This window comes from Falco rusticolus, chromosome 11, assembly GCF_015220075.1.
Source record: "Falco rusticolus isolate bFalRus1 chromosome 11, bFalRus1.pri, whole genome shotgun sequence".
NCBI classification, from domain to species: Eukaryota; Metazoa; Chordata; class Aves; order Falconiformes; family Falconidae; genus Falco; species Falco rusticolus.
The window spans coordinates 3601431-3627683 of NC_051197.1; the positions used below are offsets into that span (position 1 = coordinate 3601431).

The following is a 26253-nucleotide window of genomic DNA, read 5'->3' on the forward strand; positions in this document are numbered from 1 at the left end:
TGCCTTATAAATATTTTAATGCATAAAACCAAGTTTCCCAAGTACACAGAGCAATTTTGCTGAGATAAAGCAACTTGTTTCAGCCACCAGTAATATAAACTGAGAAGCCAGCTGTGAGTTCTGGGTCCACTTACATCAATGTACTTAGACAGTACATTTTGCTCTCTACTACATAATATATTATCCAAGCCAAAGCTTAGGTTTATTTTTAAAGATAATACAGAAAAAGGGAGAAAATAAAACAAACAAAAAAAAGATACCTTGGCAAATATAGTCTTGACATAAATGGGCAGGTCTCCGTGGGGACTTCCATACCCCCCTACAATACTAAATCCCAGTCCATCAGAGCCTTTCTCCAAAGTAATAATCTTAGGCTGAGGTGCTCTGAAAACACAATAAATACCACTTAGAATAGCAATGTGTGTCTCTGGGGACTTTATGCAGAAGGAACACTTACAGAGATATTTACCTATCAAGTTCTTTATGCAGTCACAAACCATGACTCTTGCCCTTGCACTGAAACACAGTCCCGCACAGCCCGGAGTTCAAACGCTGTTCTGTGCACTTCAGCTCCTCACTTTGAGAATACTTATTTTTAACAAGGAGCTCAACAAAAGCACTTATCTCTGATGCAGAAGTGAGACTCCCCTGATCTGCAGTCACTGCACATACGTAAAGGAGAGTTTGCTTTCTTACCAGCCAAGCTGTCATCTTTAGTCTGTGTAAGTGGCAACTGCAATGAGTTCCTTGCAGCATAATTTTATGTTATGACTTCAGAGGAATGAGTCTAATAGACAGCATGCAGCCAGGAACACTTGTGTTTATAGTCTCAGCTCTACTGCAGGCTCTTCGGGCTGTGTTCTAACAACCTGTATTTGACCTACATCCCTGTGCCCTGTAACCGCAGAGGCTGACTCCAGAGCCCCTCGCTCAGCGCATTGCTTAGAGCCTGAACTCTCTCCAGGGGCTTTTCCTGTCTGTGCTGAGCAAAGGAAGATTATTGGTGGAATTCAGAGCACTCAATATGTATATAATCCATCTCAAACTTGAAAAAGTAATTTCTACATATTTAGAAAGAATTATTGTGGACAAAAGCTGTTTGGCATCTTCCACCTATGTAAAGGTGTAGCCTATGATGACTAATATCTAGCCATTTCTTTAGGACAGAATGAATGCATACACCCACCTAATCCTGCTTCATATTTTCACATTCAAATTTCCTTACTATTTTCGTATGAAAACAGAATACAAATCCTTTTGTGAAGTGAGCAATTCTCCTTTGAGAGCAGCAATAAAAACAGTATCTCACATTGTAAGACTAGAGAATGCAGCATAAATGGCTTAACTTTTATACTCAAACCCCCCTGAGGTAGGGCAGCAACTTGCATCTCAGCTCCTTAAAATAAATATAAGGAATCAAAGAACAAAAATGAGGAACATAATGAAGCTAATGAACCAAAAATGAAGATCAAATGAATTTCAAAATGATAACTGGAATGCTATAAGGTGCTCTAAAAAGCACATGATGGAGAATGAGGCATGGTCATGGGAGGGCTAGATCTCTAACTTTCATTCACCATACAGAAGCATTTTAAGTAGAACATTTTTTAATCAGACTTTTTTGAACTGTAAAGCTAAAAAGATTCAAAAGACAAAAAAAAGTTCTGGGTCATGTTTTGAAACATTTGCCTGTGATACCAGGCTTTTTAACAACTCTTGCCTTAGTCTGGCAATGACAAATTATTTCAAATTGCTACAATCATAACTCCTTTCAGGCAAGGAAGCCAATAGACAAGGGCATAACTATCATGTCAGCACAACACATCAGAAAAGAAAGGAGATACATGTTTTTTGAAAAATGTCCAGAACTAGTGCTTGGAAATGCATTTTGTGCTTATTTACTCAAGCAATTTTGGTCACCAGGTGAAGATGTGAGTCCATAAGCAGCTTGGAGAAAGTCACAGTTTTCATTTTAAAGGTGATGCAGAATTAGAGGGAAGAGCAATGGGAGAGACCTCCTTCACTACCCTAGGATTTTCCCTATGGCACACAGAAATCCAGCTCATTTATGCAGACTATGTGCAGACTTACTCGGGATCTTCAGAAGGATGCTCAGTCGAAGAGTTCAGGTTGCATCCCGCAGACATGCTCTCCAGCTGGGTAGCAATGGCACTGATGTTGGTGTCTGCCACAACCTAAACAGAAGGATGCAGTGAAATACTATGTGTGTTCACTTAACACCAAAGACATCCAGACTAATTATGTAGAACATAGCCAATACATTAGAAAAATCAATTGTTGATCATTTTCTTTTCCAAGAAAATTACAAATACAAGTCCTACTCTCTGAAATGCCCTACTAATTCAATACTTTCAAATAACAGAGTTAATAGCAGCCACCTTTCTGGGGATTTAATGCAGACTTTGCTTTGAAGCTTTCTCTTGCCCTTGCGTGACTATCGCTCGGATGGTGAGCAGAGGGATCAGTCTTTCTGGATAATCCAAAGAAAGAGGTTACTTTGTCAAGGAAATAGGTACGTCTCAAGAGTATGCCCAGGATGGCGCTTGAAAATAAAGGTCTCCCACAGAGAGCACCTTAGCCTTTAACAAAATACAAAGACCCAAGGGACTTCGGGGCAAAGGCCCTGAAATACCTTGGACTGGTTTGTTTGCTGAGCAGGGAGGAAATTAATCCTTGGCTTCAACTTTTCTGCAATTTCCAGCATAAATCCAACAAACTGGATTCTTAAACTTCCCAGTTCTGGCTCCTGTATTATTCTGAAACCATCAAGAATTACCACCCCACAGTAATTAATAGAGTCAATGACATTTTGACAGGTTATGGGGCCGCAAACTTGCTTGGCTTTTTAACTGGACCGTATCAATGTTGTGTAGGTCAGGTACAAAGCCAGCTATGGCTGTATTGAGAAAAACAGTTACTTGCATGCCGAAGTCTGGGGTTTGCCGTTCACAGGGGTTTAGCCTCATAAGGATAAAAGCTTGCCGCTTACAGGCCCAGTGGGATATATTAAACACAGAAGTGTCAATGCCCACTCTAGCTTTTTTTTTTTTAACCTTTCATTGCATCCTAATTTTAAATCCATTGCTTTTTCTGGAAAAAAATTGAGGAAACCACGATGAAGTGTTTTAGATTTTAAGTATTTACAGCTGAAAGGACACATATTTCCTAATAACTACATGCCATGGTTATCCACTAACTCCATCTCCCTGTAATGAGATATTTTTCTCTGCTTGACGTTAACTGTACAGCACGTGAGTTTTCGGCTCAGAGACAGTGAGAAATACTCAGTAAGTATATTTTCAGTATTTCCTCTAGCTATCTATGGTCTTATTTTATCAAAATTAACAGGTACTTTTTCCAATCGTTGCTGTGAACATGGCTTAAGGGAAACGTACCTTTTCGAAATAAAAAAATCCATTATATAAATCCCCCGTTTTAAATGAATGCTCACAATCCTTCCACAACAACATTTCCCTCTTTCTAATCACTTGGAGCCAAGAGGGTGGTAGCATTTTCTAGGAAGGAAGATTAGTTCTCATGCAAATTTTGCATCCCAGGACTCAGGTTCTTGGATGCCCTAAATGAAGGGGTCCAGCAGACAAGATAGCTGCACCTGGCTCAGCCACCAAAGACACTGTTAAGTTTTCCTTCCCCTTGCAGTAGGGGAGAGTGCCAGCCAGTTATTTGTCATATTTTGTTGTTAAATAAAACGAGGGCAAAATAAATCTATATTCAAAAATCTTCAGTTGGCAGTGAGAACATATCAGAGTTCAACAACCTTGTAAAAAAGCTTCCCCTTATCTCATTACTACACCTGCAGAAAAGAAACTAAATTAAACCAAAGCATCAAAACAGCCGAAAGGGATGATTGTTCCCCTGAGACCCTAATCTCCCATTTGCAAACAGCATTTGCAAACCCCTTTACCATCCTTCCCAGGACGTACTGATAATAAGCCTTTCCACACCACTGAACGCAATAATCTGACCTTTCAAAGCAGTTTGCCATGAAGTGGTCTAACCTGATAATAAACAGAATTACTTAATGACATATCAGTCATGATTATCACAGCAATAGGATTATTCCATTTAGATTATTTAATAAAAAAGAGCAATTTGGTGATTGAGAAGTACCTGTAGTCAGCATGTAAGGTACCATATCACCACGCCTGTGGTAGGGCATCGACACTACTTTCTGCTGGTATTAAAATATAACACCCCACCTTCACATAACAGATTTGCAACAGAGGAAAACAGACTCTATTCTATCAGAATAAACCTGTAACATCTGTAAAAAGTATTAAACCCATTATAAGCTAGACAACAAAAATGCAGAATTAAAACCGTCAACTGACAAACTCCAAGACATTTCTAGAAGAACCTCTTTGTTTATGCAAGCGACCAAATGACAGCATGCTTCATCAGGAATATTTTTAAATACATGATGAGGTGGAATACGCTGTATTACAGCTTTCAAGATTAGCAATTCTGGGTTCTGCAGCAAGCTTTCATTTACTATTCAGGGAATACTGTTGACATGAAAAGTGAAATTACTCAACGATAGTAACAATACGATAACTATAATTTAACAGAAAATTCTCAGCTGGTGTATATCTGTGTATTCCCTTTGACTTCAATGGAACTACACAAATACACCATCTGCTCTGGAACTGGCTCATCACTTACCAGGTCAGCAGTTCATGGACAGACAAAACAAAGAATAAGCAAGTCTAAAACTAAGTTTATTATCATTTCATTTCATTTCTTTCCTTTTTCTTTCCCCTCCCCATTTTTTATAGTCACATTTGTGTTGTAATGCAAGCAAGAAGCTTGCAAAAATCTCTCAAGATGTGTTCCAATCCAATATGCCGTGATGATATAGAAAATTAAGAGTAGATTTTAGTGGTATGTCTTAAGCTTGTTTTCCAATTGTTACAATAATTCTGCAAATGAGTAGTATGTTGAATTCTCTCTGGCACATATTTTTCCCATTTCTTTGTATAAACATAAAAATAAACTGAAGATGAATATACTGGCAAGCAGCAATTAGAACCAAAGAGGCAGAACATGTCTTCCTTTTAGCTAGCATATAAATGCGGCAGTGACAACACTGTTCTCTCTCTCGAGTGTTATTATTCATTACCTGTAGAACAATCAATTCTAGGCAGCACTGTCTTAATGATGATGCTATCATTTTTACTAAATGTTGTTAGCATTTCTTTCTTCTCCCACTTTCAAGAACAAGGAAATTAATAGTGTGGGCAGTTTGGTCACAGTCTAGTTACATGCACGCACACACATGCACACACAGGTAATTTCTTGTTCCTAGTTAACTTCAAATTAAAAAAAAAAACTTGGAAGCTTGTTGATTTATCATGTGTAGCAACAAGTTATTTTGTTCCCTTTGTTACGCTTTTATATAATCACGCTCACAAGCCTGTATGAATGGCAATAAAGAATTTTTGAATGAAAATTATTTCTTGCTTTCATTCTGTGTAATTCCCATCAGCAAGCACCCTGCAATTCTGTGATGCCTTGTGCCAGTGATGCTTAGGGTTTTTTTTTTTTTCTGAATGCCATTTATCTACCCTCATGCAGCTGCATGTTCAATTTATCACCATACCTGCAGGATAATGCTCCCATAAGCATTCTTTAGTAGATTAACCGCATCTGCATGAGACAGCCCATCCAAAGGTTGCCCATTAATACTGACAATCCGATCTCCAACCTAAAAGTACAACAGTAATGGAAAATTACTAGCATTAGGGAAAATTAAAATTAAGAATGCTTAAAATTCCTCGTGAACTTGGCACTGCACAGTCATGCTTCTCTTTTGCAGGATCCCTTTTGTGAGAATTCTGCATTGCTAGTGATCATTTACCATTTTCAGAGCAAGTACAATACATGTTTTTTAAAAATAACAATGCAATCAGAGAAACAAAGATGGTTTGTATTTTACTATGTCCATCTGCAGAGAGAGTGAGATTTTCAATGCTGTCCTCCAACCCAGAAAGGATTTGTTTGGGTCTGTATGTGCAGACAAGTTCACTTTCTTACAGACTATATATGCACGTTGAATGCAGTACAGGAAAGTAGGCATTTCTGTTATTAATGTAATTAACCTAGATGACTACTTCTTATACACAAAAATTATACATAAAAATTGACCCTGGCACTTAGTGCTATTGTGCAATTCTATTAGAGACATGGCATGAATGTAGCAGCATGTACTAATGAATCTCATGGGCCAAAGCAATCCTATATATCTGCATAATAAATTCTTTTCAATACTAATAATACCTTGAAACTCTCCCCAAAACTTGAAGCGTTCACCACGGTCATTCCTGGAAACCCACACATCCTGTGGGTCTGATATAAGTGCCTTATTTTTGGTATCACTTTTTAAGGGCCTTAAGATAAAACAACTAACTTCCGATCTGTTTTCTACCTTGTTTGGACTCTAAATGATACCCAGTCTGCAGTCCCCAAGATGCCTGTGGTGTCCAGAGAGCCTGTTACTGCCCCCCCCCGGGGTCTGGATGAACATATACGCTCAAAGATCACTGGAAATGCATTTATGTTCTTTCTTGTAACGTCACTTTTTCCAATATGGGCAACAAATGCCAGTATCCCAAGATGCAATATAATTAAAAAATGGAAGGAAAGGGCAGGTTTGTGTTTTGGGGTTTTTTGTTCATTTTGTTTTTATATAAAAAGAGGCAAAGCAGCCTACGAGACATTATCAAAGTGATGGCATATACAGGTGCTTGAGGCTCCTTCTCTGTGGGACACACGGCAGATGAAATAGGAAATATTGAGAGGACCCCTCCACTCACTCTGAGTCTTTGGGTACGTGCAGCCACACCGCTGGCTTGAATCATAGCAATGAAGATGGGAATATCTCCTAGTGGACTTCCCTTCCCTCCTGCTATACTGATACCAAGTGCATCATTTGGTCCCTAAAACAAAGCAAAATAAAACAACATTTGCAATTGGAGCAACTTGTAGATGTTAATGTTCGGGGTATGGAGTAACCAACTCATTTGATTTATGGAACAGGGAGAAAATAGATGGGTTTGACAGACACATGCATCTCACACATCCAGGTCCCGTTACACAGGCTTACATCCAACAACCTACTGCAAACATAAATAATGCAATTTTACTTCTGAGGAATGTTACAAAAATTAACAACTTCAGTTAAAAGTGTCAGCTTTTTAAATTGACAGAAAATAACTCACTGACCCTTGTTATCTCCACAGTCCTTGGGCCCATATCTGGTCCTACTAATAAAGAAACAAACAATTAGCTTCTGTAATTAAGAGATAATATAATTAAGAGATAACACTGTCAGGTGACAATGGTCCCTTGCTGCCTAGTCAGAGTTATCACCAAGCAGAAGCAGAGCCTTCCTGTGCCAAACCAGGCAGCGCTGCTCATGTGAGGAGGACAGGATTTCTGTTTCACCCAGAGATGAATACGGATGTAATCACTCCCGCTGACGGATGCCACCATGACGCCCATTGTAGTGCAGCCGCTGCTCACTGCAATCTATTGAATAGCAGTACTCTGCTGGCCTGAAGAAAAGCCCTATTGTGCATTTCACTCAATTAAAGATTGGCTTATTATTCATAAATCACAGCGTCCCTACCACAAAGGGTAGGGCACATGGCTAGTCTGAGACCGCTGAGGTTCCATTGACTTCCTCTTCTAATTTGTGCTGTATTAGTAAATAATAGACAGCCAGAAAGTCTGGCTGGTATATATCTAGCCATAGGACATTCAAAAGTACACTCTCTCTCTCTCTATATATATATATGTATATAAAGAAAGATAAAAAAGCAACACTTCAAAGCAATCATTTGAACTGGGACTAAACAGCCTAACAAGCTGATGGTGTAGGCAGGTTCTGGGCTCTGCTATACCAACTCCTATTTCTATCAGATTTAATTAAACTATTTTAAGAACTTTTTAGAAGGCAGGCAGAATTAGTTGCTTTCTCAAGTTAATGATTCTTAATAACACATATCAGTATTTCTCACCGCCATGCACGTGTACTTGTGCAGATAACTGCTATGAGCACAGAAGGCAGGACTGCGGAGGTGCTGCGAGACCTGAGGCAGCAGGAAGCCCAGCCCTGGGGATGCTGAACTGGGGCACGGAGACAGGCACTCTCAGGCAGGGTCCTTCAAAATGGCATGAGGGAGGCTGCCCAAAAAGCCACATGCCTCCTCCAATGCATGCAAACTGGCAGAAGAGATGTCTTCTTCTGCCCGTGGTCAGACGCAACTAAAGGTCACCAACTTCTGACGCAGGTCAGAGCTCACAAACGTGCAGGCTCTCCACGAGCTACTGCAGATTGTAGATTTAGCACTTGCTAAGTCTGCAAATTGCAAAGCGGGCATTGTGAGTTTCTCATTACAAAACACCCCTTTATACACTCAAGAGCAACATATAAATGAAGTGGTGGCAGCTTTATTCCCTGAGAAAACTCTTTCTAATGCGAGAACCTTGCCTGTGCTAAGCCTTTGACAAGGGCATCGGGGAATAGCAGGGCACAGGAATTCTGCACTTTAAATAGAGGAGCCATTACTCTACTAGTAGACATAAAAATAATGTCATCTGCTGGAAAGTGTTCAGGTCTTAAAACATCAGTGGTGCGTCTTCTGGGAGGCTGAGTAGGAAAACCAGATTCAAGCATTCAGTTTTGTTTTTAAACCAGCACAAATATAAAGCAAATAACACACAGCTATTCTGACAGCTGTCTAGATTATACCTGAGTTTCTCTGAGACACATCTGCTGAAGATCTTTTTGTGCTGACAAAATTCTGTAAGGTAGAGAGGACCGGAGCAAGCGCAGGGTGGAAGTGGCTGTGGACACTGTGCTGGCTTGCCTAAAGTTAAAAATAAATCAAAACCTGTGAGTCAATCCCAAATGTTAATTTTAAACCAGTTCCTGCAACACATGGGTGCAGCTGTGCTCTGTGCCAACCAGGCTGGAAATACCACATTGGCCACGCAAGTGCAAACCCCTCCAACTTTGTTTCCAAAAGGGGAACCTACCAAAATCTGTCCCCAGGCTGTGGGCACTCCCATAGCACTGCTCCCAGTACTACACATTGCACTTTACACCCTTAATGTGCACACCTTGTGTATGTCAGTACGTTGTTCATCTCTGCTCTAGAGGGCATAAGGAAGAAGGATTAACCACCTCTTCTGCTTATTCCCAGTATGTCTCAAACCTGACGAGAAGGGAAGACGATGGCTGCTGCTAAAGCTTGTGGGCATCTTTCCCATGATACACCCACCCCACAGGCATGATAAGCACACGTGAGGCACCCAGCAGGACACAGCAGCTCCTCTCACACAAGGTGGGCACAACACTAACACCCATCTTGTTACACGGCAGTAATCTACAGGCTTTGTTATTTTAGCCAAATATATTGTCTGATTATAAGGTCCCGTAATTGACCCTGCTCCTTTCATTTGACCAAGAACCTACTCGTATCTCCAGAATAACATGCCAGGTGACAAAAGGGAGAGCCTCCAAAGATGGCTGCTTGTGCATGTTACCAATTCTTGGCTGCCCATTTCCAGCCCTCCTTTTCCCTGTCTCTGCACCTGGCTTTAACTTCAGACTGTCCCTCGAGGAAACGTAATTATCAATTTAGAAGTGCATCTGAACAACAGGTTTCACTGAGGGCCAGACCTTTTCAACTAAACTGCCTTACACAAAACAAAGATCTGGTCTATACTTCTTCATCCACAACAGAGCTTTCTCCCTCTAAATGCATTAGGCGGTGAATCAAAAGCTCTGGCAGCATTTATTCTAACCGACCAGTGTGCAGCTGTCAGTGACGAACAACAGGCAGAACACAATTTCCACCTCTAGTTGCCAATTCATGGGTCAGTTAACATAATTTGCAACGCACGTGAAAGAAATCACTGTCCTGCACCACAAGGCTTATACTTCTACCATTAAAGGTATGCAACAGACCAAGAAAAAAGCCAAGTGAGGACAAAAGTTCTGGATGCTCTTGGCCAGCAGCTTCTAAAACATGGCTTGCAGTTGTGCAAATCATTCAAGCTGATTTGCTGTATTATTTGCCAAGGTTTTTACAACTTTTGGAATGGTTTTACTGAGAAATATTTATTCAGTTTTCAAAATCACCAAGTCACTTAGGAGCAGGGAGATCAAGGCTCCCAAATGACTCTGCATTAAGAACAGTAATTAAGATTTCTTGTGTTAGAAGAAATAGAGAGATTACCAGGTTCCTGCAAAAGCCTCTTATGCTACAAAGAAAGAGGGACGACATTGTTTGATCTGATTTTTTACCTAGAGTAGCATTAGATACTATGGCATTTTGCTTCTCTTCAGCTATGAGTTTTACATAGTAAAACTGGGTGGATAATTTTTAACTGTCACTTTTTGATTACATTGCTTTTGCTTAGGCTAGCTGTTGATACAATGACCAAAAAGAAGTAATACTGAAGAGTGTTGTCTTTATGTAATGCAAACAGTATAATTTTACTCTGTTATTTCATTTCTCCTTGCCTGCTGCATGCATGCAGATGTTTCTCCAATGTTATTTAGTCATTATTTTGAAAGCTGGGCTTAGCCCAGCTGCTCCTGCATGGCTTTAGCCCTCCCTGATAACTTACCCGCCCAGACAGCAGGCTGGATCACTGCTGGCCTTTAGAAAGTTAAGAAATCACACCACGTGACCATGATTTTGGCATCCTTTTTGGGTTGTTCATGCATGATATCAAGGACAAACCTCCCTCTTACTGACCTCCTTAAAAGCATTCCTGCTTTAACCCACATCCCTGCTAAGCCTCCTGCGGGTCCTCCCCTCTGTTTCCAAAACCAAACCCTTCTTTTAGCATTTGTGGAGGCTGGGCTGGATCCCACCAGTGTGCAGCCTCTCCTGTCTGCTCACACAGTGTGAGAGGGAGGTGTGCAGGCAATGTCCCCCCCGTCCCTGAGAGCTGCCCTTGTGCACAGAGGGGTCAAAATATGCCATGGCAATAGCACTGCTGTGAACCAGAGTTGTCTCTCTTGGGGACTTGAACATAATGGCAAAGCAGTCAGTCTTTGGAAGGAAAATCCATTAAAAAAAGTTTTCTAGAGTCATCTTGCCTTGCTCTTCTCCCTTGCAATACTCAGACTTTAATACTAATGGTATCAGTGTCTGAGCTGATTGGGGGACGCAGGGAGAGGGGGAAAAGCCCTGCACTGATTGAAAAATGAATTGTTGTCCTCGCTTCAGGTAAAAAGCAAGTGAAGCAGGAAATTGTTCTGTGTTTTCTTTGAGAGGAATGCAGATCTCATGTGGTTCTGCCATAAGATAGGCAAAGATACAGTTCAGTTTCATTAACTCATTTTGATTGACAAAACAGCTGCAGAAAATATGTTCAGCATTCTTTGCAGATCCAAAAAAAAATTTCTGGGCATCATCATTTGAGAAAGATATTACATACTTTTGGTGTGTCTCAGGAAGACACTCCTTAAGCAAAAAAAATACATTAAGTAGTTCTTCTACTTAATCAGCATTTTAGCATGACACTTACTTTGCAATTCAGTACACAAAATTATTGCAGTAAATGTTGTTGCACATCCTCAGCAGTAAGTGTCTATGGAAGGACAGAGCCTCACGTGCATGCCTGTGCATTGTCCCATGCCCTGCCCTGCCCTTCACAGCTCCATTTTATACACATGAATTTGTCACTAACCTGACTGTTTTGCGATGTTTTCCGTGATGACAGCCATGATCCAGCTCGCAATCTCCCAAGCTCAAGATGCACTAGGCCTTGGGCACACTTGGAAAAAAAAAACCATCATGTACAGCATTTAAGCAGACTTACAATATTTCACGCTCTCCTGGAGAGAATTATGTTTATATTCAGCACCATAACTCCATGCAGAAAACCACAAGGAATGCTCAAAACATTAACATTTGTATTTAGACAATACAAAAAGTGCCCATCCCTGGATTTAGGTTTATCCTGGCTGCTGAAGTCAGTATGAATCTTCCTACTGGCAAACTGTAGATGGGCCAATTAGTAATAATAAATAGAAAGTCCTCGACTTTTAACAGACATTTGCCACACACAATACCCATGAAAAAAACTTCAGAGTAAAAATGCTGCAGAAAAAGGTGAATTTAACACATATGGATTCAATTTAATAATATACTCTTGTATTGCAGATTTCCAATTCTTAAATAGGTAAACTTTTGGCCAAGTATCAAGCCCAAATGGAAAAAGCAAGGAAATAATTAGCCTTTTCCTTCAAGAACAAAAGAAATCGTATGCAGAAACACTAGTGGTGATGGCAAGGAAAAAGCCCTTGTCTCCAGATGCAGTTTTGAATAGAAACGGGTCTGCAGCATCTCTTCCACCTGTCCTTTCAACCTTGGTACAGGCTGCCAGGGCTGGGAAACATACGGAGGAGCTAACATCAGGCACTTGCAGCCAGGCCATCCCCTGCTCTCTCCTCCGACTCAAGAAGCCACGTGCTTTTTAATGGAAAAAGGCAACTTCTCCCAGACTACAATTTCAGCCTGTAAGATGGAAAGCTGTGCTGAAACGGATTTAAGCTGCCATTTTATAGCTGCAGGTCAGTACAGCAAAGCCAAAGGCATTTTATTTCTGATATGCAAGCCTCTCGGGTTTCCAAATATTTTTCTAACATATGAATAGACAGTTGTGTTTTCAAATAAATGCCTAAATGCTACATGTGTCTGTTTTCCCACTTTGTATCATCTGACTTTTAGAAATAAGTGGTGAAGTGATTTTAAATGAATCTACAAAAGGTATTTCAGATGAAATTTCTGTCTTGGTGATCAGTTTGAGCTATCCTGTGTATGTGTAAATAGCATTTCAGGATAATTACCTCGCATAGTATCAGTAACTGCAATTCAGTATCATAAATGTATTACGTACTCACCTTAAGTATAGTGGCAACAGCCTCCTGTGAGGCATTTCTCATATCCTCTCCATTTACAGACAAAATCTGATCTCCTTGAATTAATCTTCCATCTAGGTCTGCAGCTCCTCCTTTAACAATGTCAGAGATAAACACTCCACTTCCATTTCTAACAATGCAAGAAGCATATGGCTAATTACACAATCCAATATTCTTTGGGAGACCAATTTAGATTACTTGCATTTAAGAGACATTAAAAGAAACCTGTGAGCAGAGGAAGAACTAGTTTTACGCCCCACTCAACCACGTAAAAAAAATCTACAAGTTTTAAAACCAAGGCATGTCTTGCTATATTTAAGGCTGTCTTTCCCCTTGAACCATTTGTTCTGACTGTATGATCCATAAAGATTCATGAAAAATACCACTTGAATTAATAAAAAGCAAAGGATCGGTCTAAGATGGAGTTAAACTATCTCCTGATGTGCCTGAAATGAATTATGCAGCCTCAGATACTTTTTCCTATATTCCCCCTAAAGGGTCTGCTCAGTTTCTTTCTAGAAGCCTGGAGGCCCTCAACAGAAGAACAGGGAGGTCTGCAGAAAAGACTTTTACAGTTTGCACACAAGTTATGCAGCAGAAAATCCAGCTTTGTGGCTGTCTGCCTGCAGCGGGCAGTGAGGCTTGTGAGAGCAGCAAGCCATGCAGACGAAGGGGAATGTATTTATTTATCAGCTCCAGCCTCCTCGTGGCGGAGTCCCCTCCCAGAGGCTGCAGACCCCTCTGTGCTGGCCCCAGCTCCCGAGGCTTGCTATGGTGTGAGCTGGTGCCAGCTGCAAGGCCAAGATTTGGTATTTGGCATCCTTCACCCTGAAGGAGACAACACTTCACAACCTGAATTACACCTGGGTATCATTTAATCGACTTCAGAAGCTGGGCTCTGAAGTGGAAATCCCTACAAGTGAAGCACTTAGCAATAGTACAGAAAGTTTTGCACAGAAGCAAACGCGGGAGGGCTGCAGACTGCGATTACCATCTGTAGGGTAATTTACATAAGCTAAATTAATTACCCAACCCGCAATCTGCTCGCAACACCTGGGTTAAACATTGCCACTCTTGTAAAAAACTGCTGTGGAAACTTTACTGACCATACGCAGTCAGGATAATGACACGATGATTTGTAATTGAGAAAATAAATTTTGTTTGGCAATACAGAAGAACAACGACATGACTCTTACGCACTAACACTGAACAAGTGCTCGCCAGTATCATGCCATAAATCTCTGCTAGCAATGAAAGATTAAATCTATCAGTGCTCTGGTTCAAATGATCTAGTAGCAATGGTTTAGAAATATATCAGTAAAAAGTCACATTTTATTAAGCAGCTGTTACCTACCATCGTATCTCAGATTCTGCTCTGTACTCACACAACTGCTGTCTACAGTATCGTACAGTCACTCTGATACTGTTCAGGATTTAGGTCTAACCCAGCCTCTCATCTTCCACTGACACTGGTCCCTTTGAACCGGAGTCAGAGCTAGATCTAACTTGCAAATCCATTTTCAAAAGCATATCCTGGTATTTGAAAATAGGAAGGTATCTCCCCCCATTCTGAAATCAGAAAAGCCATGGTTAGGGCCTCCAAGCCCCAGACAAGCTACACTGAAGCCATCAGAACAGTGAGCTCCCAGTTCACATGCCCACTGGCCACACTCACTCCAAGTGAGACACCTGCTTTGCACTGCATGCTAGGAGCTCTCCCAGGCAGTAGCTGCCTTTGTTACACCAGTGTGGTGATATCCTGAAAGAGCAGCCAAGATCACAGCCCCATGGCAGCCTTGAAGATCTTTAGATACCAAATTCTGTTCCTTACAGTCTTGTTTTATTTCATATTCCATTTAATGGCTACAGTTGTTCACAGGGCAAAAAGCAAAATATTTCTCATTTTAAGTGTGGTCCTATCAGAGAGACACTCTTACCGTTTTCCAGCTATGCTGAGCCCCAGTCCTCGGCCTGTTTTCTTTTGTATATCTACATAGAAAATCTCTAAGTTTTCTTCATCTTTGTAATGTGCTTCATCTCTATAAACAACCAGCTGCACCTTCTGAGGCGTCTGTCTCAGTGCAGTGATAGCTTCTTCATGGCTGGCATTTCGGAGATCGATCCCATTCACCTGAAATAATCAGTGTTTTCTTTCCAAATGACATGTATAAATGATCTTTTCATCACACCCTACCCCTGTGTGACAGCACAGATTTGTCAAATTGACACCCCTCGGCACTCTAATTTAGTGCTCTCATTTCCAGAGGGCCGAGCTCCTGGATCTCCTACAGAGTATGAGTTTGGTGCTTTGCGCCACTGCCTAGAATAAATCACAATAATCAAAACATTTTGGCGTATAAGTTTTGTGGGTGTTCTTCCCTTCTTTTCACACGCTAAAACCTCAAAGACTCCTTCTTTCTTACAACCAAAAAGTGAGATGTGCTTCTTTGAGCTTCCTGTATCTCTTACTGCTCAGATTCCTTCTCCTCTGGCTCTGCAACACCACCAAGCCAAAGGCAGAAGGAATCAGAAACATTAGCAAATGGCAATGGCAAAGCCCAGGCAGGACACATTAAATAGTTATTTTGCTTTGTTCCAATAGATGGCACACAAGACCGTTCCTGAAGCACTCAATTACATTTCTCTTATGATAACCTGAAAATGTTTTAGCATTTTAGTCATATCAGATAGAACATGAAGTTCTCATTGGATGTTCAAGTAATAAAAAAAACATATTGCAACCTGAAATTAATCTCCTAATTTTGCCAAGATTAATCCACAGACACCCTTTAGGGTGTTGCCAATATTCTGTTGACAAAATCATCTTTTATTTCTTAATATCAATGCTTAAATATTTTTGAAGTCTCTTTAGGAAGCATCATGAACTGTAACTGAATAACAATACAATGTTAATCCATTTACATAACATAGTAAGTTTTAATGCAGTGAAAAAATTTCTCAGTATTTCAAGATATGCAAACTTATAGTCATACTTAATTTTATGTTAAGGTAATTAAGCCTAATCTATAACAATTCTTCTTTTGTACCAGTTCTGCACACATTTATTTGTATACTGCATCAGTATTCTTTTCTTGACACAGGCATCTATGTGTACTTTATCATACTAATCTGAAACTAATTCAGAGTAATCTTTTTGATTCATTAGTACAACTTTTAAAAGCTGAAATAATAACAATATTATGGCACACAAACATTAGCACTTTCCTGTTTGGCCAGAGAAGAATTAATTAACCTTCCCCATTTTTATCCCCTAATTATTGTGCTCTGTTAATACACAGTTATTTATAAAATGAAAATAACATTCGGCCTTAACGCTAAAAAAAATATTTTCAGTGCAAGAGCTGTAAAGACAACTCCCCAAGCACCCCTTGCTATTTTTCTAACCCTACACACCAAAACCTTAATGGCCATGCTGGGAATTTGTCCTGATCTGACAGCAAGACACTGCAAGCAGCTGCTGAACCCCTGCCTGACTCGTTTCATTTGCAGACCAACACTTCTTTCTTAACCCTTTCCCTCCTCGATTTCCATGCTTGTCTGCAGGAAAAACACTACATTTATTCAGAGAAATAATTCTGTGTGTTCACCAGTTTTATGAACTGTGGCCTGAAGGAGAAGGTAGCTCCCCCAGCTACGCCACGGGCGGGCACTGTTTTTCAGCAGGGATGCTCACAGCGATGCTGCAGCCACCCTCGCCTTCCCACCCTGTGTTTGCCCAGCTCAGCACTTCGTTTGCAGGCAACGCAGAGATACTTGAGCGGCGGCGGTAGCGCAGGCCTCCAAATGAAAGATTAAACAGATGAATAATACTGAGCTATTGGACATGACAGCTGAACTATGTAATTCGAGAACTGCCTTGCTCAATTAAATTTAATATATTCTCAATTTGTACCTTCAGCTTATATGAATATATAAGGAAATATGAATTTGTCAGGACGTTCTTAGTGACAGAAAAGAAGCTTCAAACACAGATTCTACTCAATGATCTTTCTTTCCCCTACAACAAATCTGCACTGTGTTGAATACAAGTATACATGACAAAGACATAAGCAAGCACACACACACAGAGACTTTACCTCCAGAATCTGGTCGCCAGCCCAAAGCCTGCCATCTCGGGCTGCTGCCCCTTCTTCATAAACTTCATGGATCACTATGGCATCCTGCGGGAAGAAGGGGGTGGCATGAATCCTCCCTCCCAAACAGCCTGCAAAGTGGCAGCCATGACCTGTCTCTCACAGCCTACCGCTCCACAGTAAAAAGGTACAGCGCGCCATGTCAGGATAAGCAAGACTGTTACACAGATTTTTTTTTTTTTTTGTTAAATATTTTGGGATAAGAAAATTACCCCTGTAATCAAAACACAGACAGACAGTAAAAAGGTAAAAAGGATTTTGTTCACCACTTCAGGGTAGTCTTGTCTAGAGCTTCTTAGGCTTCCATCATTTTTATACATTGGCATCAGCAGTATGTGAACTCAGTGTGAACCGTTGTATTAATATAGTCTACTTTTTATGATATTATTTAAAACCAGATTCTTTGGAGCTATGAATATTTTTAGGGACTTGGCATAGATCTCAGCTTTAAGCAAGAACTGAATGCCTTGTGGTAAATAGCGCTGGTTAAATCTGTAAGAAATGAAATCCAGAAGAAACGAACAATGGCAAATGTTAGTTTATTACTGAGGTTGGAAAATGTAGGCAGTGGCAGATGTAGCTTCAGGGAAGGTTTCAGTGATTTAATCTTATTGCCAGCAATAGATGTCCCCAAAGAAAAAGCACTACAAAGAACATACTGTTCTCTTGCTGGTGCTTTCCCTTTGCATTGTTCTGGTTTGTTTCTTTTTTTCCCCTCCTGAAACAAATAGGTGAACATCCTGCTACAGCACTTCAGCCACAGTCCTGACAGCTAGCAGGATGGGACACTTCACTGTGCAAAATGTGCTCCCCCTCCCCTCTCCAATGTCACCAGCAAACACCCAGCCTCAGAGCAGAACCGGCTTTACTACAAACTCTAAAATGGTTCTGGATAAATATGTGGTGATTTTCAATTAGACATGTAGGTATCGGATAACCCGTTCTCAGACAAATATAGCCTCCAAAACAGCTACGGTTGTGAAGCTCCTTCACCGGTTTGATGTACAAGTCAAAGAGGAGACTTTCCGCAGCATTTGCAACAAAAGGCAGCGAGGTCAGCAGCGTGTGAGCCCCGCTGTGCACCGCCTTCCTGGAGCAGGAGCAGGAAATAGCTGCTGGGGTAGAACAAAGTACCTTCATGTTTTGAAAACACTGTTAGATACTACATCTCTCATCACCAAGTTAACTACCCCCCCCTCCATGTTGCCTGGCAGTCCTTTCCCAGCACACATGGTGCATGTTGAACAGAAAGAAAACTCAAATGCCCTTAAGCTAACGCTCTGATCAAGACAACATTGAGCACATTATTCTCTTTCATTCCCACTACACCTTATTTAATGATGTGGACTTGTACCTACAGCCACTCCGCTGCTGCTGGAGCACAGCACCACTGTCACAGGCTTTCCCTTTGATACATATACACCAATCACTGAAAAAAGCCTGAAGGATTTTAATCACAAATGGATTACAACTGATACAAACATCCCAGATGGAGGAAAAAAGATTTCAATCTACATAAATGAAGGCAAAATACTATGAGCTGTGTACCAAGGTAATTAAGAAAATCAAAAGAACAATCTGATTAAAAAAAAATTATATATATATACACCCCACTGGCAGCTGCAGGGTTTTCTTGAAATAACTGAAGCAGCTATTGCCAGGGGAACAGAGTATCATGCATGTCCATCTCAGCAGCATTGCCGAAATCCTCTGCTATGTGTCTTAGATCTTCTCTCAGTTGTGGGGTTTTGGCTGTTGTGGGGGGGGTTTGGGGGGTTACCTTTGTTTTAAAAATGATCATGTAACTCTAAGTCAATACAACAGACTTTTGCCTGGGTAAAAGCCAGGAGGGTGACAGTGATGTATATTTTTTCACCTGAGGCTGATCACGGGTAACTTTGACAAAAAGCTGAGTCTGTGGTTTAGAACTTCCACAGCACACTTCACTTTTAGTTTTTTAAACGCTTTACAAAGGAAGGCATTTAGAAGCGGCCAGTGAGATAACACAAAATATCAACCAGCTTGTTCAGACAGCATCATTCAACGAGGACACACTAGGGCAGTGGATGAACATGAGGTTTGGTAGAAAAAACAGCAATATGACCATGTAACAGCAGACTGGGCATGTACACAAGTGGTCAAATCAAACACTTTCAGACTGTATCTAATGTGACATTTCCTAACCTCTGAGCAAGGGGCTTTCAATCACATTTCTTTAAGTTTGTTTTCCATCTGCAGTCGCTTTAAAAATGGTCAACAAACTGCAGTTACCAGCTTCTCCTAGTAATGCATTATTAAATGTAAAACTGCACATACCTAAAGGTCAGATTCAGGAACCACCAAATGTTATCAGTTTGAATAATCTGCATCATCTATTTAAAAAGGCAACAATCCAGTATTACACTGTGGTTCCTGCATGTGTTAGAAGCCAGACCTAGAACTAGAAATATATATGGCATGAAAAGGTACATTCCTGTTCAGTTTATGCCTACCCCGAAGAAGGAAACACCTTGCTGACTTGCCAAAGCACTGTTTTTCTTAACTATCTTAGTGTAGTTGAATCAAGTGTATCAAATCAATTTAAACCAGAATGAATCAATGTGTCCATGATGTACTGTAAAGATTTTTAAATAGGCCATAAGCATAAATATGAGAGTCTTACCTTCCTTAGTCTGTAAACTATGATAAACAGACATCTTTCCTCCGATACCTCTGGGATCAGCTTAAAGTACATTTAACTCAGAAGTACATTTAACTCAGATCTTTTTTTCACCGGATCTAGTGGGATCTGGATAAGACTCTGTCAGTTTTGATCATCCATGACAAATCACTAAAACCAAACTACTGATGCTGAACTTTTAAAATTATATCACTATTTTAAAGATGTTTACAAAGTAACAAGATGTAATGTCATACCACAGCCATCTAAGCCCTAATCTGCAATGACTCTATTGACATGCTACAGATTTAAGCTGTAAGACTGCTCAGTGCCTCAGAAAAAAAAACAAACCACCTAGGGTCTATAGCGACTAAAACAATGCACAGCATTTATTTAAAGGATAAGTTTTGGTTACTGAATGTCTGAAGCTCCTGCTCACTAGCTTCAAATTCAGTTGCATGCTTGTTATCTCTAGAAGACAAGGTCTAAAATAGCTCAAAACCCATCAGTCAAGAGGCAGGAAGGGAAAGTGGCGTCAGTGTTCAACTAGAGGTTGTGAATTTATGGTGGCTCTGGACAGATTTTCACTCCCAGCCCTCCCCATCTCTTTTCACTACCAGTTTCATATAGATTATGGCACTCCATGATACAGCTTGGCAGAGCTGCAAAAACTGTTGGTGCAGAAGGGGGAAATAAAAACATTCTCATATCAAGAATACAGTTGTTTAAAGAAAGATACCCAGCTGCTGAAAGCACATAATTCATAAGGTTTACAAATCCATTCAACAAACCAGAGCTTTAATCTTTGTATATTTTGACAAAGAATAGTCTGAGACTCTTATACAAATTGGGAATTAATGCAAAGTTGAACATTTCTTGTATGGGATGGAAAGATGCAGAACACAAACCAGGGCATGCAAACAGCTTTTTTCCATGCTAAACAAAGCCCATGCTTGCAGGTGTAAACTTAAGACTATCTGACCATGAAAACAGTGAAAGACCAAGTAGAAGGGGATTTGTCTGCTGCCACTGAGGTTGCTGTCCTGGGCTGATTAATATTTGTATTGAAGGGCCTGCAGTCCAACGAAATGAATCTGAATGTACTGATACTATCTATACTGCATGGCTAGAAAAATCACCCACAAGCCAGAACAGTTCCCAAGGATGGCAAGAGCATACCTGGTTTGTATACAGTGTGCACCAAATCTGTTAACAAGCAGTAATGCTTACCAAGCCTGCCACACAGTATATCAGATGGTATTTTGTAAGGTTCTGATGTGAGCTGTGGGACAGCTACAGCCCTCTTGCTTTATCAAAACACCACGGTGACTGCACAGTCTTCTTGAGCTAAGGGAAGGTGCACAAGTAACAACTCTCACACTGACTCTGACAAAATGAGGTTTTGGCTGTGGAAGAAAAGGCAGGCAAGTAGAAGAGTTTATGGGGCCTCTTGGTTGACACCCTGAAGAAAAACATTGGTACAGAGCGAATGACTACCAAACAGTGAGGGCAAGACAACCTTACAGAAATCAGCACCCTGTCTAAGAATCCACTTATGGAAAACAGAACTTGTAAAACGCACACAGAGTGATCTACACTGCATTGCTCTCTACCTGAGGGAAGGGAACAGCCCTGAACTCTCAGGGAATCAGATCTCAACTCCCACCCCAAGCTGTGGATATTTTTCCTGTTTGATTTATTACAACTTCTGAGACCCGTTAGGGGAAGAATATCATACTCACCCATCAGCTGAGAGCACAAATAGAAATGCTAATGTTAAGAATTAAATTCAGTAAGACTGACAGCTTAATCTTTGTATCTTAAATGTCAAGAGCTGGTATGGCAGAGACCCCAGGCAATGACCACATAGCACCGTCTTGATGGAGCCTTTGGGAGAAAGGTGGTAAAGTCAGCTTCCTATTCAGGAAAATCAATGACCAAGCGAACCTTAAAAGCCTGCAGGACCATAAACAGTGGTGAGAAAGTCTCACAAGCTGTCTGGCTTAAGGCTAGGACTGCTCACACATTTTCTGAAAGTTTATAGCTTCTGAGCCAGTCTCTCTAGCATTTTTTGTATGCAGCTGTTCTTCAGAAGGACAAGCAGCAGCTTTCAATGCAGGTGCACTTTGCCACTGAAAATCAGCCCCCAGACTGTTATTCACAAATGCTGGGAGTAGAAGGCAGGCCAGTAAAAGGACACAAGACATCAAGAAGGCTCAAACATTAAGTACCATGGATATTTCAATGAAGTTCTATCATATGGGAAAAGGTGGATTAGCATGCAAGAAGGGAGATTTCAGAAGAACTGGAACAGAGAAATCCCCATATACCCAGTGTTGGCTGGATTAGACAAGGAGAAAGATCTGAATTTTGGTAGAGGCTTCTTGCATAGTACTGAATAGTCCTTAACTACTGCAGATCATTCATAACAAGCTATTTCTTTACCTGAGCTAATATTAACTTTGCTTTGAGTTTATCTCTGCTGTGCTATTTCAGGCTATGAGATCCAGCCATTATTTTGATAGGATCAAAGGCGCTTCACAGAAGGAAGGCGAACTGTTACACATTGAAAACTGCAAGAATTGTCAGCACAGAATGACACCGGGTAAGGTATTCAGTAAGGAACTAGTTGCTTGAAAATCCCAGACCACGTTTTCCAAGACGTGCATTTTGAGGCAGTAATCATTAGACCAAAAATCCCCCAAACAGTCCTCAGAGTAGAAACCAGATCCACAGCTCTGCCCTCTAGTTACAAGGTTACCTCTACCACCAGAGCATTGCCAGCCTTTTGTCCCGGATCAAAGGATCATTACAGAGGGAAAAGGTGCCTGTCTCTCAGAAGAGACACTTCCGAGCACACACAGACAACAATGCTGAAAGTCCAGATCAAAACAGAGACACCAGAATTTTGGGAACCCATGTGGCTGGGCAGTGCTAGAAAGCTGGCAGGGCAAACCGTTGGAGTTACATGAATTTTATGTGCCTGTACCTCTGTTTCATCTGTAGTTAGGTGAACAAATCTTACCACTAACCATAACTATGTATTTGGTGTAAGAAAGGAAGCTTTCTGCATGGATTAGAATACTTTCCTAAGGAAGCAAAAAAGTAAGCTACATATAAAACAACATTCAGGAAAATACGTTTTCTGATTTAGTTGACAAGTTGTGTTTTCCTAGGCTAATATTACACATTTCCAACAAATTTCCTACATAGCTACAAATGTTATACTAAATTAGTGTTTATTAAAGATAATAAAGCTACAAAGGTTTTTGCTGACTGTAGGATTAGAGATTTATCTCTTTCTCAGGGTAAGTACAATATCAGTAGTTATTTCCTTTTCAACTTTTATAATAGTTTGTCCAGAGTAGTAAAATTGTCATTTCATTTTTATAGGCTGGCTCACAGATAAAGTAGAAATCAACTAGTTGCACAGTGTGTTTCACTGAAGAATTAGCCCTGTGTAAGAATCCCTCAGTAGTTAAATCCAGCTGCTGGTTACTTGTAGACAGAGGAAATTACAAAAGTTATGTTATGATCTATGATCTTCCATTTGCAGATCTAAATGGAATCTAAAAGATAACGGTTCAGCCACAAAAGCTGAAGGTCAGCTCCAAGCAAATCACTTGACTTCTTAAAGGGGTTTATCTAATGCATCGTGCTGCATATTCCTCCTTCTAACACTCAAATATTTTGCAATTGCTAGCATTCACAAACCATTAACAGGCACCTCAAATCCTAAGCCAAACACTACTGTAATAAAACAGGCTATATAATGTAAAAATGTATTACCGTGTTAATGTAAAAATGCTTTGCATTGCATGATACTGAAAAACTTCTCTACTCAAGGTCAAAACAAAAGGTCTGTTTCCCATTTAAGAACAAGCCCTTGCAAGAGATGGTGTTCACTTGCCAACTTCCATAAAAAAGATTAATCCACAATATCAATATGAATATAATTTTTCATACTAAAATACAGATTTATTTTAAGGAAGTGGATAATATTTGTATTACATTTTATAGGCCCCTATAGTTACATCTGGACCTTATTTATTTAAATTTTATTCAGCTTGCATAATATTTTTGCTTACAGTTATATTCTCTAAGATCAGAAAAGCTCAAACCTGAAAATTCAATGGCACTATTCATTAACATTCCTTCAGTCTGCAGTCATAGACATTTGCAAGCTCTCCTTTGATTCTGAAATAATAAAACTAAGGTAATAAGATGTTTAGTGTAAAAATATATGACTTAAGTCAGAATGATAAAGAGCTATGTTTCTATGAATCACATGCCAAAGCAAACCAAAGTTTTTCAAAAAGTATACATGCTCATTTTAGAGGGAATAATAAAACACAGAACTACATATTAAAATGTTAACTCTCTCACTCTCATTATTTTATGAAATAAAAAAAATATGAAAATTTACCGTGTACCGTGCATAACACAGGTTATAAAGGCTGCATGAGATCCTGAATGCATATGACACAAGAGGCCAAAAGCCAGTACTTTCAACTAGCTGCAAGCAAGATACTGCTGAAGTCCATTCCGACATGTCCTACTGCTTTTGTATATTGTTAGCTTAGATTTTATGGTTGATATATGCTCCTGGAAGACACCAACTTTTTCAAGCAAGGCACTGCTACACAAGCTAGCTATACAGTCAGCTAAACCCTTGCCAAAGATCCATCAAATACATGATTTGCAAAACTTACTACTCCGATTCCTATTTGTGATAACTCCTGTATAAAGCAGTTTGGGTTTTTTCATGCTGTTGTAAGCTAATATCCTGGGATTATGATGAATCCACCAACTTCATTTTAACATTATCCAACCAAGAGTCAAAGCAATTCCTCACAATTTCAAGCTAACTGCATTTACCACTGTCATTAAATTGCCTTCTGTTTTATAAATGTGGGTGACGGTGAAGAAGTGATTGCATTTTTTTTTTCTTCCAGCCACAAACTTTTCCTCTCCAATACCCAAGCCATGATTAAAAACTTAGGACCTCTATTACCATTTTTCATTCTATTGTTCCATTCATTGTGCAATAGACTTAATAGCAACAGTATCTATAGCCAATATATTGCTGAAACCCTCCCGAGGCCAATATCTTGCTTTTCATTTGTAGTTACAAGTTAAGCATGTTCCACTAAAACAGTTTCGGTCTTAGCTGCACTTGACAACTGTCTACAAAGTCACTCAGACTTCGACTGTCTGTAACTGATGAAGTTATTTTTACCTGAATCTAAATATAACTGAGGTGGGAGGGAGGGAAGAAAGCTTAACCAAGGGAGCACCTGTTTGTTTAGTAACACAGAAGTCACATCAGTCCTCCTGTTTAGGTAGGTCCCCACTGCTGACTGCAGCATTGCACAAGACAGAGATATCAGACTAGGCTTTGGTATTAGTAACAGCCTGCTCTTGGCAGTGAGGAGATCCTAGCAGGGTAATTAGCCCTCACAGCTCCAGGGGCAAACACTGGGTCTTGAAGAGCTGCAATTTAAAGTCACAGTTTTCTTGAATATTCCTTTGCCCTTCCTTAACAGATGGGATTTATGCAAGGTATGACTCACCTGCACTGACAGAATGAATCTAAATATTCTTCTGTCAAACCGCATCCCCACCATCATGAAGCTCCCCCCGCTCCGCCGCAAGCCAGAAAGCCTTCTGGGCTAACCGAGGTGGTTAGAAAAGCTTCTTCCTCTCCGACTCCAGCGTTACCAGCTCTCACACCAACTAGTGTTAGCTGAGTGCAGGCATATTCTGTTACTTTTTGGAGCACTGCTAAAGTGTTCCAGCTCCCTGGCTTTGTGGATCACTTTATTTTACAGATGGAGTACCTTAAAGTTTGTTAATTGCCTTAAAAATGCTTTTTATTAAAGTCAGCTGAAAGCAAAAGTAAAAAGAAAATAATTATTTACCAAACTCAAAGTAGATAACCCAGTATAAAAATTCTGCATAAGAGGTTTGCTGTCATTGACAATAAAACACACACCAGATACAATATGCTGCTTTCCTTCCTTTCTACGTAAAGTTCAAATAATGACCGCCTCCTAGCTACTCCACCTCCAAAGACCCTCTAAGGTTACTACTCCTGCAATCTGTTTTTCTTTTATACCATAGGCGCCCCTTCAGTATTTAACGGTGATTTTTCAAACCACAGCTGAGCCTCTGCACTCCCCTCCCAGAATTTTCTAACTCTGCCTGAGGGAAATGTCCCTGTACCAGCTTCTACCAGTGTTGAAACCGGTGAATCCCCTCCAGCATGTCTGAGCATCTTAGTCACCCAGGCAGCAAATACAGAGTCAATAACTATGAGTAATCAACTCAACCATTACTAAATTATTCAGCTGGAAGCAAAACAGTGCTCCCACCTACTAAGAAAATGTTTGTATCCTAGAGTGATGCTTTTAGCATGTCCTGCCAAGAATAAAATCCCTGTAAACTGACAATCC

At 40.3% G+C, this 26253-nt stretch overlaps 1 protein-coding gene across 4 annotated transcripts in view; it reads right to left on the reverse strand.

Moving 5' to 3' along the window:
* The window catches only part of PATJ (PATJ crumbs cell polarity complex component), a 157147-nt gene that overhangs the window by 4066 nt on the left and 126828 nt on the right, over positions 1–26253 (reverse strand). For 3 of the 4 annotated variants that reach the window (XM_037404756.1, XM_037404757.1, XM_037404758.1), the window contains exons 35-44: positions 17083–17166; positions 14923–15116; positions 12968–13115; positions 11752–11838; positions 8795–8912; positions 7264–7304; positions 6855–6977; positions 5642–5746; positions 2092–2195; positions 261–384 (exon numbers count right to left, since the gene is read on the reverse strand). In XM_037404756.1, coding sequence (XP_037260653.1) covers positions 261–384; positions 2092–2195; positions 5642–5746; positions 6855–6977; positions 7264–7304; positions 8795–8912; positions 11752–11838; positions 12968–13115; positions 14923–15116; positions 17083–17166 — 1128 coding nt within the window. The remainder of the gene's footprint in view (positions 1–260; positions 385–2091; positions 2196–5641; positions 5747–6854; positions 6978–7263; positions 7305–8794; positions 8913–11751; positions 11839–12967; positions 13116–14922; positions 15117–17082; positions 17167–26253) is intronic. The other variant, XM_037404759.1, reaches the window with a different exon arrangement.